Here is a 12642-nt window from a genome sequence, read left to right as displayed (position 1 = left end):
GGCCGGCCAGCAGGCAGCCCCGCACCTCCACCTGGCCGAGCTCACCGCCTCGCAGTTCCTCGACGTCTGGAAACACTTCGACGCCGACGGTCAGTGCCGGCGCGGCGCGGCGTGGCGSGGGGGGGACACACCTAGATTCGCCCCGTTGCCACCCCCCCCCCCAAATCGCCGCCGCGCCCCGGCGGAGCGGGCACGGCGCTGAGCATCCCCGCGAGCGGCGGGACCGCGGGCGCCRTCGGAGCCGCGGGGTCCCGCGGCCGCAGCGGAGGGATGCGGAGAGCCCCGTCGGGGGCATGCCCGGCCCCGGAGGGGGGTTAGTGCCCCGGGACCGGGGGGATAGTGGACCCCCGGGACCGGCTCCCAGCCGGGACCCCCCCCCTCCGGCCGCGGGATGCCGAGCCCGGGCACGGCGTGGGTCTCCCCTCTGCCCTTCCACCCCCGAGGGCTGGGTGTCTCCCGGAGCCGCCGGCAGCCCCAAGCCGTGCCGGGGGCAGGGGGTGAGAGCAGGCTGCAGCCCGGGGGGGGGGGGCTGCCCTTCCCGGGGCGCCCCGGCTCAAAGCAAAGCGGGGCCACCAGCCCAGTTTCCCCCCAGTTTGCTGGGGGACGTCCCTGCTATCCTGCTGGGGGCCCTCCGTGGGGCTCACAGCAGCGGGGCTGCAGCCTCTGCTCCCCTCCATCCACCACCTCGGTGGGGGCCCTTCGCTCATGCCCGGGTTGCCCGCAGGCCTGGGGGACAGCGCAGATGCAGGCTGGACCCTGGGGACGTGCCGTCCCCTGGAGGCAGGGGATGACGGAGGGGGTGTCCGTCGCCCAGAGCGGGGTGGGGAACAGGCTCTCCCGGGGCTCCCGAGCCCCACTGGACGGAGAGCTCTGTGCCRGGGGGACGCCACAGCCACGTCCCCCACGGGGACCTCTCCTCCACCCTGTGCAGACGGCACGGTGCCGGCTGGGCACGCTGGCTGCCACTTTGCAGCTGCACCCAGGGTGGGCAATGGGGCTGTGCGGTGGGTGTCCTCTGAGGCAGCTCCAGATGGGCCCCAAAACCAAGATCAGGATCAGTCCCCGCACTTTGAAAGAGGCTGCTTAGCAAGGACTAGCCTGGGCTCTTCTGCTCTGTGCCCATCCCAGCCAAGGGTCCGTGCTGGAGCTGGGAGAGCGGCTGTGTTTGCCCCTTGTTGAGAAAAGGGAGGGGAAAAAAATCGCACCAAAAAAAAMCCACTTTGCTGGAAAAATAGTTTTTCAGCGCAATTTCCTCTGGTGCTGCGAAGCTGGCTCAGCTGGGGCTCCCTGGGGAAACCAGCCCTTGGAAAGCTCTTGTCCATCCTTGTGCCTCCAGGGCTGCTCGGCGAGGGAAGGGGCTGGGGCTCTCGCAGAGGCCGGTCGGGCAGCAGGGAAGGGAACGAGCCCTCCCGGGAGCTGTGTCACGCGGCGTCCCCGGCGGCTGGAGCCGGCGCTCAGCCTGTTGGGTGCTGTGTAATCCTCCCGGCCGGGYGTCCCGGCCCCTCCTGCAGCACCCAGGGGACGGACCGTGCTGTCGAGCATCGGCGGGGGAGTCCAAGCAGGCTGCAGCGGCTCCGAGCGCTGCCGCCGTCCTCAGCGAGCTGCCGTGCGCGGCTGGCTGTCCCCGCTGCAGGGATAGCTCTCGGGAAAGGAAACGTCCCCAGCAGGGGACACTCTGTCTTTCCTGCCACGCTCTCGGATGTGCTCCGTCATCTCCAGACCCCCGCTTGGCCGGCAGCCCCGAGGCAGGGAGAGGGTGTCGTTCCCCTCGGGGTCCGAGCCCCAAACTGCTCCGTGCTCCAGCTTGTCCTCAAAACCCTCTGTGCCAGCGAGATGTCTCCTCGGCACAGGCGAAGCGGTTCTTCCCACTCTGTCCGCCACGGGTGTGGAGAAGATCTGCTCGCCCGGCCTGGTGCCGAAGGCTGCGCCCTGCCTCTCCCCGGCCTGGCTTTGCAGCACCAGTTGCCCCCGGTCCTCGCCAAGGGCACCGCTTCCAAGTGTCCCAGCTCCTTCTCCGGGCCCGGAAGCAGAGTTTGCCTGGGGCTCATGTGAGCTGTTCCTAGGGCTTTTTGGAGAGCAAGTGGCACACGGGGATTTGGGCAGCTGGGGAAATAGCAGCCCTGGCAACTCGCTGAGCTGCTGGGTAGCAGAGAGGGCTTTCCTCCACGAGGAGGACAAGGTGATGAAGACCTCGCTTTGCCAGCAGCCAGGTCAGCTCAGGGGATGTGCTCGGGGTGCCCYTGCCGGGGGGGGGCACCAGCTTTGCCATGATGCCTCTGGCTGGTCCTTCGGAGGGTCCCACAAACCCATTTTGCAGGTGCTGCAGAAGGAGGCACCCGACCCCGCGTGCTTTGTAGCTACCGATGGCAGCGACCGTAGCCCGGACGCAGGCTCCGGCAGGCTGCGACACTTCGGCAGGAGCACGGCCATTCCGGGGACTGCGGCTCTGAACGAGGCRCTTGGGCAAATCCGGGATGAGGCAGAGTGCGGCAGCGGGCTCCGCAATGCGGGGAGGCTCCCGGGTCAGCGGYGCAGCCGTACGGAGCGGCCGTAGCTCTCCCGAGATGCCTCTCGGCATAGTGCTGCCCCTGCGGACAGCAGGTCAGACCTGTCCTGCTTGCTGCTCGCTTTGGGGGAAATCAAGCTCCCGGCAACAGTATCTGTTTGGGTTCTTCTTCCTCCAGCTCTTTCCCTATTGCTGGTTTTTCGACTAAATTCAAAGGTGCTTGTGGCTCTCCGGCACCCTTTGCTGTGAAAGAGGAGGAAGGATAATGCTGCTGGGGAGCTGCGTGCCTTGGCCCGGCCCAAGATCTCCTTGGGGTGGTCACGCCGTCTCCGTGCCCAGGGCGCCCGTAACCCCCTGGGGAGAGGCTGGATGCCATGGGCAGAGGCGGGTGCTCGGGCAGAGCTGTGGGGAGCAGTCACTGGCTGCCCCGTACCCGAAACTGGGGTGCCCTGGGCCCAGGGGAGCAGGTGTCTTGGGGGATGCAAGAAGAAGTTTATAGGATCCGAGCATGGGAATAAAATAAGGGTGGAAACGTTGAAGTGTCAGTGGTGCATGTGGGGAGAGAGCAGGTGTTTCGGTGCCTTTTGGCTCTGGCCCCCTCATGCTCTTGGGGTAGCTTGGAGCTGGCAGGGAGAGGATGGGTGGATGGAGGGTAGCAGAGGAGGGGACGGAGAGGGCAACATCAGCCGGTTTCTGCTGTCCCTCAGACGCAAAAGCACCGTCCCTGCAGCTCTACCTTGCAGTGGGGCTGTGTCCAAGAGGAAAAGCTCGTTTCCGTCTCGGTGCTCCTGACTTCCTCCCAAGGCAGCCGCGAAGGAGGTGCCACAGCCGTTCCCTCTGATGGACCAAGGAGCCTGGCAGAAGCTGGTGGAAAGCGAAGCATTGGGAGAAGGGGGCTGCCGTCCCACGCTGGGGCGGCCACGCGGAGGGGGCAGGCGCAGCCCCTTGGGGACTCCCAACAGCACCCGACGCCGCCCCGACACCCTCCTCGAGGGACGCTGTGGTGCCTGGCCAYGTCTCCAGCAGCTTCTGGTGCCGCTGAGCTGGACACGTGGTGGCACGGCCGGCCCCACGCTGGGCCACGCGGCCTGGCCACGCTCCCTCAGCCACCGCTTTGGGCCGCTCCAGTCACCCCCCGGGGCTCAAAGGAACCGACAGCCGCCGCTGAGGGAGCGCTTCGTTAAATCTTTGATGAACCTTCCTCCCGCTAAACCTCCGGAGCACCGAAAAGCGCCCCGAGCGCGGCAACCTTTGGAAGAGCGACTACGGGCGAAAGCGCGGCGATGAAGCGGGCTTGGAAGAGAAGGAGACAGCACGGAAACTCGTCGCGGCGGCTTCGTTAAGGCGAAGAGCAGGCCCCGTTGCCACGGGAACCACATCCTGACACGTAGCCCTAACGGCCTTGCGCGGGGCGGACGGACGGCGGCTGCCCGGCCTCCCCACCCGTGTTTAACGCTCGCGTCGACGGCGCAGCCCCCGGGCGTCCTCGTCTCTACAGGCGTCCCGCCAGCTCTTTGGCGGCCATGCGCAGTGGCGGTGACGCTGCCGGGCTTTGCGTGGCGGTGCCGGGGCGCGCCTGGGGKTTTTCCTTGCCTCCGAAGGAAGGAGAAGGCTCAGCCTGGTGTTAAGGCAGGGCAACGCTTCGCGGCAGCCGGCGCCTCTTCCCTGCCGCGACCGCCCTCGCCGCGGAGGAGGCCGCGCGCGCTGCCTCCCCCCGGAGCGTCCCTCRCCCGCCAACGCCTCGGGTTTCTTCTTCCTCCCCAGGAAACGGCTACATCGAAGGCAAAGAGCTGGAAAACTTCTTCCAGGAGCTGGAAAGCGCTAGGAAAGGGGCTGGCGTGGTAAGGCCCTCTCCTGCTTTTGCTGCCCGCATCCCTCCTGCCTGCGGTTTCAGGCTCGCGTCAGCGCCGTCTCGTTTGGGAATGGCCCTGATGAGCCTCCCTGGCTTCGGCAAGCCGTGAGCATGTGTCTCGTCCGCGTGCCCCGGCCAGGCGTCTCCCCGGGACCTTCCCGCCGCTGCCGAGCTGAGGGCGGCCCGTGCTGGCGTCCCTGCCACAAGGCCGGCAGCGACGGAGGCTCCCAAAGCCCCGGCTCCCGGGGGTTATCCATGCCCGCGAGGCCCCGTGGGCAGGGAAGGGACTTGCGTGCCGCCAGGTCAGCGGGAACAGGCTCGAATTAAAAATATCGGGGATGGGAGAGGCGGCTCGGATCTGCCGGGGCGTCCGCGGGGGTAAGCCCAGCTGACTCCCGTCCCCGCTCTTTGCYGGCAGGACTCCAAGAACGACAACTTTGGCGAGAAGATGAAGGAGTTCATGCACAAGTACGACAAAAACGCGGATGGCAAAATCGAGATGGCGGAGGTGAGTCGCGCCGGCCCCGGGGGACCGGATGGGGCTGCAGGGCTGGYGTGTTGCCTTTGGCGTTCCCAGCGTCCGGGGTGGCCGCGGATGGCGGGAGGAGATGCCCAGGCAAAGCTCGGTGGGGGCAGTGATTTCTTTGGGGTAACATGAACAAGTAGAAATCCCCATATGGGGGAGTGGGAGAAGCTTGTGTGCGTGATGGGCTCGTGGTGGGGAGCCGCCGGAGCGTGCCGGGGACCTGGGTCCTCGTCCCACTGATGCTCACTGTCCCCCGCAGCTGGCTCAGATCCTGCCCACGGAGGAGAACTTCCTGCTGTGTTTCCGCCAGCACGTCGGCTCCAGCTCAGAGTTCATGGAGGTGAGCGGGGCTGGCTGCGCCCGGGCTCTTGCTGCCCTCACACCGTCTCCAGCCACAGGTTCTTGAGCCCGTTTTGGTCCCTGAAGTCCTGGTGCCTGGCTCTGCTGCGGACAAACGAGCAGCAGCCAGGCTCAGGGCAGGAGTTTCCCAAACTCTCCCCAGTCTCCCCCAAACCTTAGGCTCCAATTTGGTGTCAGTGCCTGGGAAAGCCTGGCCTGGTCCCCCCCTGAACCCGGCTTGCCCGCTCTCCTCCACGGGAGCAAGCAGAGCCGCTGCAGACATCCGCCTTGCAGCAGAGGGTCTTGACCGCGAGGGGCTTTAATTGATTTAAACTAACTTTGTTACGGTGGGAAAGAGGAGGGGAAGCACAGGAAGGTGGCGTGAGAGACCCATGTGTGAACAGTGCCGGTTTTGGGTGGAGAGCAGGAATGAGATGAGCTTCTCCAGTCCTCAGAGCTGTCCCAGCACCTTTCAGAGCAGCTGGGCATTTCATCCCGGTCTCCGGATCGAGGTGAGCTGCCAGAACCGATAGCTTTTTCCATAAATTCCCCCTCCAGGATGACCCGGGCGGTCTGTCCTTAGTGTCCTGCATAAATGGGCTGTGCTGGCCCTCCCAGCCATGCTCCACGCTAGGGCTGGCTGTGTTTTGGAGGCAAGAGGAGCCATCCCTGCATCCGTTGCCTCCGTCAGAGGGATGTGGAAACCCCAAAGCCCATGTGCATAGGGCAAAACCGATCCCAGGAAGCCTGGCAGATAAATCCTTGCCGAGCTGGTGGTTACCGAAACGCCGCTGGGGGCGAGGGAGAGGTGGCAGCTGCCAGGCAGCGCTGTACGGGGAGGGGGCGGCTTTCCAGCCGGGCTTGGAAAATGAACCTCGCGTCCAAATCGGAGGCGGAAAGAGGAGCGCCTGTTGCAGGGTGGCTGGTAAGCGGACGCTATTGTCGCCTCGGGGAAATGCCATCAAATATTAAAGCCCTGCCCCGCAAGCCGTAGCGAGGACAATAACGCGCTCGAACTCCTGGCGCGGCGTGCGCCCRCGCTCGCTCAACCGTCGCCCGGCCCGACAAAAGCCGCCGGTTTGTGTGTCGCYGGCCGGGAAAGCTCCCGGCCCCGAGGGGGAGAGGTGCCCCCGGGCGTTTCTGCAGGGGGGGAAACTCCTCTGCGGGGAGAGCGTGCAGCGGCGAAGCGGGCGCCGTGGCGCGGCCCTGCCTCGGGCCAGGGCGGCGGGGGGAGCTCGGAGGGGGCCGCGTTGGGGCGAGGAGGGGGGAGAACCCCCCGCGAACGCTTGCGGTGCCTCCTTCGCAGGCCTGGCGGAAGTACGACACGGACCGCAGCGGCTACATCGAGGCCAACGAGCTCAAGGTGGGCTGCGGGCCGGGGCGGGGGGCGCGGGCAGGGGGGCTGCACCGGGTGCCCGCTCCCGGCCCCGCGGGGCATCGCCCACTGGGGCGCCGCAGGGTGCTCAGCCACCCCGGGGGCAGCCCGGCGGGACCGTGCCGCGGCCAACGCGTCGCTCTCCGGCCAGGGCTTCTTGTCGGACCTGCTGAAGAAGGCGAACCGGCCCTACGACGAGCCGAAGCTGCAGGAGTACACGCAGACCATCGTAAGTGGGGGCGAGCCCCGAATCGCCTGCCTCTGCCCACCCCGCCGCGGGAGGGAGGGAGGGAGGAAGGAGACGGTCGGTAACGGGCTGCCGCTCGTGTCCCCACAGCTGCGGATTTTCGACATGAACGGGGACGGGAAGCTGTGCCTCTCGGAGATGTCCCGGTAAGACCCCTCTCCCGCCGCTCACTGCCAGCAGAGCCGGGGGCTGCGGGGTGGGGATGTCTCCTCGGATGCCTCCTTCCAAAAAGGGGCTTTGGGACCGCAGAGTGGGCTGCCCCTCTGCACCCGAGATCAGCGCTGCTGCCGGGATTTGGGGAGCGAAAGAAGCAAGTGGTGGGGAGGAAAAACCTCAAAACATTCGTATCTGTTAAGAGTTTGTTTTCACTCTGGCTGCCGGAGGAAAGCAGGTTTTCCTCTTTGGTTTGCTCATGTTTCTAAATGAAAAATCCTTGTGACTTCAAAAAAACCAGCACTTTTCATTACAAATGCAGTGTCACATGGGGCATTCCTACAACTTCAGATGTCTCCTGGCAAAGGAGAGCAGCGGAGAAGAAACCGCAGAGACCCTTCCCTGCCAGCGGTTCCTATCTGGCCTCTTTAGCCGTGTTTTTTAACGAAGAAGGCCAAAACTTTCTGCTATCTGCATTTCTAGGTGCCAGCAGCTACCGAGTCCCTTCTCTGCTTTGTCAGTCCCGAATCGCGCTCGGTTCCCCAACGGCTGTAAGTTCACGTTGGTCCAGCCTCCCGCCGGCGCATCCGCAGCCTGGCGCTCTCGTTCACGCTGCCACAGCCTGAATCGGCTCGGGGAACCGATCTGGCTCAAAGCTAACCTGGGGAAAGGAGGAGGAGGAAAAAAAAAATGAATTTTTGGCCAGATCAGTTCCTTCATCTGACTCTTGCTGCAGAAATGCTGGTGCCAGGCGGGAACCTGTGGCTGGGAGCAGAGGGTCTGGCCAGGGTTGGCTCTCACCTAAGAGAGCGCCGAGCCCCACGGACACGTCCCTGGGTGTGCGGCTGATGCAGCAGCGCTGCGGTCGCGTGCCCGCTCCGCAGCGGTTTCCTGTCCCTCGGGATACCTAGCTCACTGCGACCTGGCTGCTTCCCGCTCATCCTCTGGCCTTCTTGTTTTTCAGACTTTTGCCTGTGCAGGAAAACTTCCTTCTTAAGTTTCAGGTAAAAAAAAAAAAAAAAAAAAAAAAAAATCATTCCTATTCCCTGTTTGCAGCATGCCTCTTTGCCCTCCCTCACTTCTGTTTCTCTTGCCAGGGAATGAAGTTGTCGTCGGAGGAATTCAACGCTATCTTTGCCTTTTACGATAAGGTAGGAGGGCAGTGGGAAAGGAAGACAAGGGGATTAACCTGGTGGAGCTGACGGCAGGGAGGGGGCCCTCGGCGCTGGGCTGGTGGCGAGGGGAAGGCCGGATGCAGGCGACCGGCTCTGGCTCGGAGCTGCCGCCAGCCTCACTGCCAGCATGCTGGGAACAGGCTGCCCCCAACGGAGCGACCCACAGGCCTGGGAGAGCCGTCATCTCCTGCATCCCTACATTGCTGGGATGTGGAAGATGTTTTGGGGAGGCTCCGCTGAGGGTCACCTGCTTTCCAGGTCTCTCCTAGGAGTTTTCTCATCCCTTCCATGGGGCTGGGGATAACTTGAAGCCTGGGAAACTGCTCCAGCCAAAAATAGCTCATCAAAATAAGTCTTTGGATCAATTCCCTGCTCCAATGCAGGGAAGGAGTGCTGGTGCTGGGGGCAGACAAGTTGCCAGGGCAGGGACCCCAGCTGCATCCAGCAGCCCTCTGCACCCATGCCCGTCCCGAGCGGGGTGGCTGTGGGGATCCGGATGCTGCTGCCGGGGGTGGGCTCCCCAGGCACGTGTCCTTCCCTGTGCTCACGTCCCTCCATCACTGGCCAGGACGGGAGCGGCTTCATTGACGAGAACGAGCTGGACGCGCTTTTGAAAGACCTGTACGAGAAGAACAAGAAAGTAAGTGGGGAAGGGCCGGGCGGGAGGGAGCCCGCACACCCCTCCGGCTCCCCGGACCGTGTTCGGGCTTTGCAGGGGGTTGCTAAAACCTTGCTCAGGCCCCTGGAGAGCCAGGTGGGAGCTCGCACCTCCCAGGCCCTTCTCCAGCCCTCGGAGGGAGCGGGGAAGCCGTGCTGGAGCAGGGGAGACGCCGCAGCACCCACAGGGGACACCCAGGGTGCTGGGGCTCTGCTGGAGCCTAGGGCCAAGGCAGCGCGTGGGGAAATGGGGGTGCGCAGCCCCTCACCGATACAGCCCCCATGGCCCCACTCCTTGCAGGAGATGAACATCCAGCAACTCACCAACTACAGAAAGAGCATCATGAACCTCTCCGACGGGGGCAAACTCTACCGCAAGGAACTGGAAATTGTGCTCTGCAGCGAGCCCCCCATGTAGGGTCCCCTGCGCTCCCTCTCCTCTTCCTCTTCCCTGGTCCCCCCCCACTTCACCCCCATCACTGCGCCAAAAGAGAGCGCAAAGAGGGGAGCAATCGCCGCCACGGTGCTGGCCGGGAGCTCTGCGCCCACCTCGCCGTGCCCTCCGCTGGCGTTCGCCCACCCGCTTCTGCCCGGGGCCCGGCCCCTGCCCGCCGCGGGGGGAGGGCGCTGCATGGCCCCGTCTGCCCGCGGCCCCTTCGTCACTGTTACGCATTGCATAGGGCGCTAGTGCAGCTCTTCTTGGGTTTCCTCCTCTCTCCAGAGTCTGCYGTAGTTTGTTTTCCTGTTAAAATCCCTGCCACTGGAGTGAACTTTTATTTTCCCCATCGGGCTGGTTGGTTTGGGTTTTTTCTTTTTTTTTTTTCTTTTTGGGGGGGGGGGTGTCTTCTCGTTCGTTTGGTCTCTTTTGCGTTCTTATTGTTTACCAAAGAACAGTTTACAAATAAACTCAAGTACTGCTACCAGACCCCGCGCTGCACCTGGGCTCATTCGCCTCCTCCAGCCAGGCACGTGCGTGGCCAAGCCCTTCGCCGGGGTGCTGTGGGGCCCCCTGGGCCCCCTGCCTGCTTGTGCTCTCAGCCATCGGCCTCCTCCAGAGAGGTGGATGGCCCGGAGCGCTCTGCCCTCTTTTGTGGGTCTGTCCCGTGGTTTAAGCTATTAGGTCAATACACAGCATATAGCTGTAGCAGGATGGGATATAGGAGATGCTTCTCTAATGATAGATACACTTATTTATCTCCTTTACCTTTCCATGAGCTGTCATCTTCTCTTGTCTTCCCAACGTGCTCCGACTGCAGCACAGAGAGGCTTAAAGCCTCCGGCTCAGCAGGTGCTGGCTGCTGGTGGTGCAGCTGGTGGATGGGGAGCTCTCGGACAGCAGCAAAGAGAGACATGAGTAGAAACAAAGCTGATGGAGACATCTGCTGACTTTCTCGGCTTTTCAGAAAGCCAATGAGCTCTGCTGAGACTAATTGAGCTGTTATCGATGGTGCAGGGGAAAAAAACTGCCAGGAGTAGATCAGAAACCCCGGGCGGTGGCAGGAGGGCAGAGCCATCCCTGGTGAAACTTTGTTCATTAGTGCTGAGCCCTCCATCCCAAATGTGCCTGAGCCGATCCCGAATAAAGGCTGAAGCGACAGCCTTTGCTGGGAACATCATGTGCTCTGCTGAGCCACGCATGAGTGCAGCAACGGCACCCAAATCGATGTACAGAAAAGCTTTAAAAATGCAGGGAAGGTGGACCCACGAGCATCTCCCTGGCACCCAACGTGGCAGCAGCTGCACTGAGGCCCTGCCCATGCATGGGGTCCTTACACTCCCAGTAAGCTGGGAGAGAAGCGAAGCAGTGGGTCTGGAGAGCCTGGGAGGGTGGAAAGGCTGTCCTGGGCTCCCTGGGGCCTCTCCTTGGACCTGCAGCGTATGCCACCATCCTGGGCAAACACTGCCATCCTCAACGGCAAGGATGGTGAAGGTGTCTTCTGAGGACAAGTCCCTGGTATGGACAGAGGTAAAAAAAAAATGACCCCTTGGCACATTTGACCTAAGGAAAGAGAAGTTACTGAATCATTGCCTTGACCTACCCTAACGCCTGAGCCTGCTGCAGAGGGACAGCAGTGAAAGGGGAAAGACCACAGCCAGACCCAGTCCCCTCTGGGCCTAGAAAATTCATCTTGGGGCAAGGAAGGGTGAAAGGAGACGTTACAAACAGCTGCCCTGCAGGAATAGCTTTACGCAGACCCTCAGACCACAGTCCCACACAGAAAAACCCCTCCCCAAGGGCCTCGAGCTGTATGAAACCAGGCTTGGGGTTTGCTGCCAGCAGGACATTTGGCCAGCAGGGATGTCTTATGGTCCCTTGTCTCTCTGCCACCCTTGAGACCAGCAGAGAGGCATGGTACCTTGTGCTGCAAAACAGTCGCATCCGCATTTCGGTGTCACCGTAAGGGCACAAGGGCCGGCTGCTGGGGACACTGACGTACACACGTACCCCACGTGATCATCCCCAGGGCAGCAAGCCGGCCAGCTACACTGCGAAAACCTTAGTACGGGGGCTCCTGCTACAGTGGGATGACTCCCTCGCCCCCCCCAGGCTCCGTCCCCGTGTTTGGGTCAGCCGCGCTCCTCCGGCTCACACCTGCAGCCAGGGACATCTACGTCCCACAGCAGAGATGGAACTACCAGATGGCTCAGAAGATGCAGCTTTGGAGGCAGCTTTCTTTGGCTGTGTTTGTGCTTGTGGTCCCAGGCAGACAAGTGTCCATAATGGACTTTTTTTCCCCCTCCTGGTGCTGGCTAAACCCTCCTGCACTTGGATAGCAACTCCTGGTCTCGCACGCTTGGGCTGTCCCCGAGAAGGGCTGGCGCACATCCCTCCTCCCGGGATTCCCCTGCGCACATTTCCCGGTAACTCCTAGTTATCCCTCTCAGATGCCTCCAAAGCACCAGGGGTTGCATCCGCCTCCTGGAAAACCAGTCCTGGCGTGGAAGTACTGGTGGAGTAGCAGTGCCACCCACCGGYGCAGCTTTCCAGCTGGGGACTGGGTGCACTGGGAGCATCCCTACCACATCCCTGGCTGTACCGGGCAGGATGCTCCCCCGCTGCCCAGGATTGTCTCAGCCTGGCACCCCGGCCCCTGCGCCGAGCGCAACCCCCATGGGGCCACAAAGTGCCAGCTGCAACGCGGAGTCCTCGCCAGCCCCGAAGCCCTTGCAGGGGGGAGAGCCCCCCCCCCGTCCTGCCTTGCTAGGTGTGGGGTGGTTTCCCGTGCCCCGAGAGCCTTCCGGCCAGCCGGCGCTCCCCTGCCCTCCCGTCGCCCCTCGCAGAGCGGCCAAGGGCTTTAACAAGCCAACGAATGCAGTGCAAAATGGTGTTGGCGTGAACACAGTGTAAATGGTGTCACAGTGAGCAAGGTGTAAATGGTGCCAGTGTGAACATGGCATTAGTGGTGTCAGTGCAAGTGCAGTGTGAATGGTGCTGGTGTGAAYGCGGTATAAACAGTGTTGGTGTAAACACAGTGCAAACTGTGCCTCTGTGCAAGCGGTGCAGTTGTGCGTCAGTGTGAAAGTGGTGTAAATGGGGTCGGTGCGCAGGCAGGGCGAATGGTGCTATTGGGAAAGCGACGCCTGCGGCAGTGCTGTGCACACGGTGCCAGCGCGAAGGCGGTGTAAACCCCGGTGCCGTGAACGTGGTAGAAACGGTGCAGATGAGAAGGTGGCGTGAGGGCGCAGCGGGCGCCGTAAGCCCGTGCCGGCGTGTACGCGGTGCCGAAGGGACGGCGGCCAGGCCCGTGCCCGCGAGGGGCGTCGGGCCCAGCTGGGCTCCGCGGGCTCCGGCCCACCGCAGCCCCCTGCCC

The 12642-nt window shown here is 63.2% G+C and overlaps 1 protein-coding gene across 1 annotated transcript; it reads left to right on the top strand.

Annotated features, from left to right (window-relative positions):
- The first annotated feature begins 6 nt into the window (after nt 1–6).
- CALB2 (calbindin 2) lies at nt 7–9609 on the top strand. The gene is made up of 11 exons (XM_026084902.1): nt 7–89; nt 4271–4347; nt 4777–4866; nt 5144–5224; nt 6530–6586; nt 6750–6827; nt 6936–6991; nt 7963–8002; nt 8096–8149; nt 8742–8813; nt 9132–9609. The coding sequence occupies exons 3-11, from the start codon at nt 4807–4809 to the stop codon at nt 9246–9248; spliced, it is 615 nt and encodes a 204-aa protein (XP_025940687.1). The 5' UTR covers nt 7–89; nt 4271–4347; nt 4777–4806; the 3' UTR covers nt 9249–9609.
- The last annotated feature ends 3033 nt before the right edge of the window (nt 9610–12642 follow it).

The sequence above is a fragment of the Apteryx rowi genome, unplaced genomic scaffold (assembly GCF_003343035.1).
Source record: "Apteryx rowi isolate R43461 unplaced genomic scaffold, aptRow1 scaffold_653, whole genome shotgun sequence".
Taxonomy (NCBI): Eukaryota; Metazoa; Chordata; class Aves; order Apterygiformes; family Apterygidae; genus Apteryx; species Apteryx rowi.
This window is presented reverse-complemented; position numbering and strand designations above follow the sequence as displayed.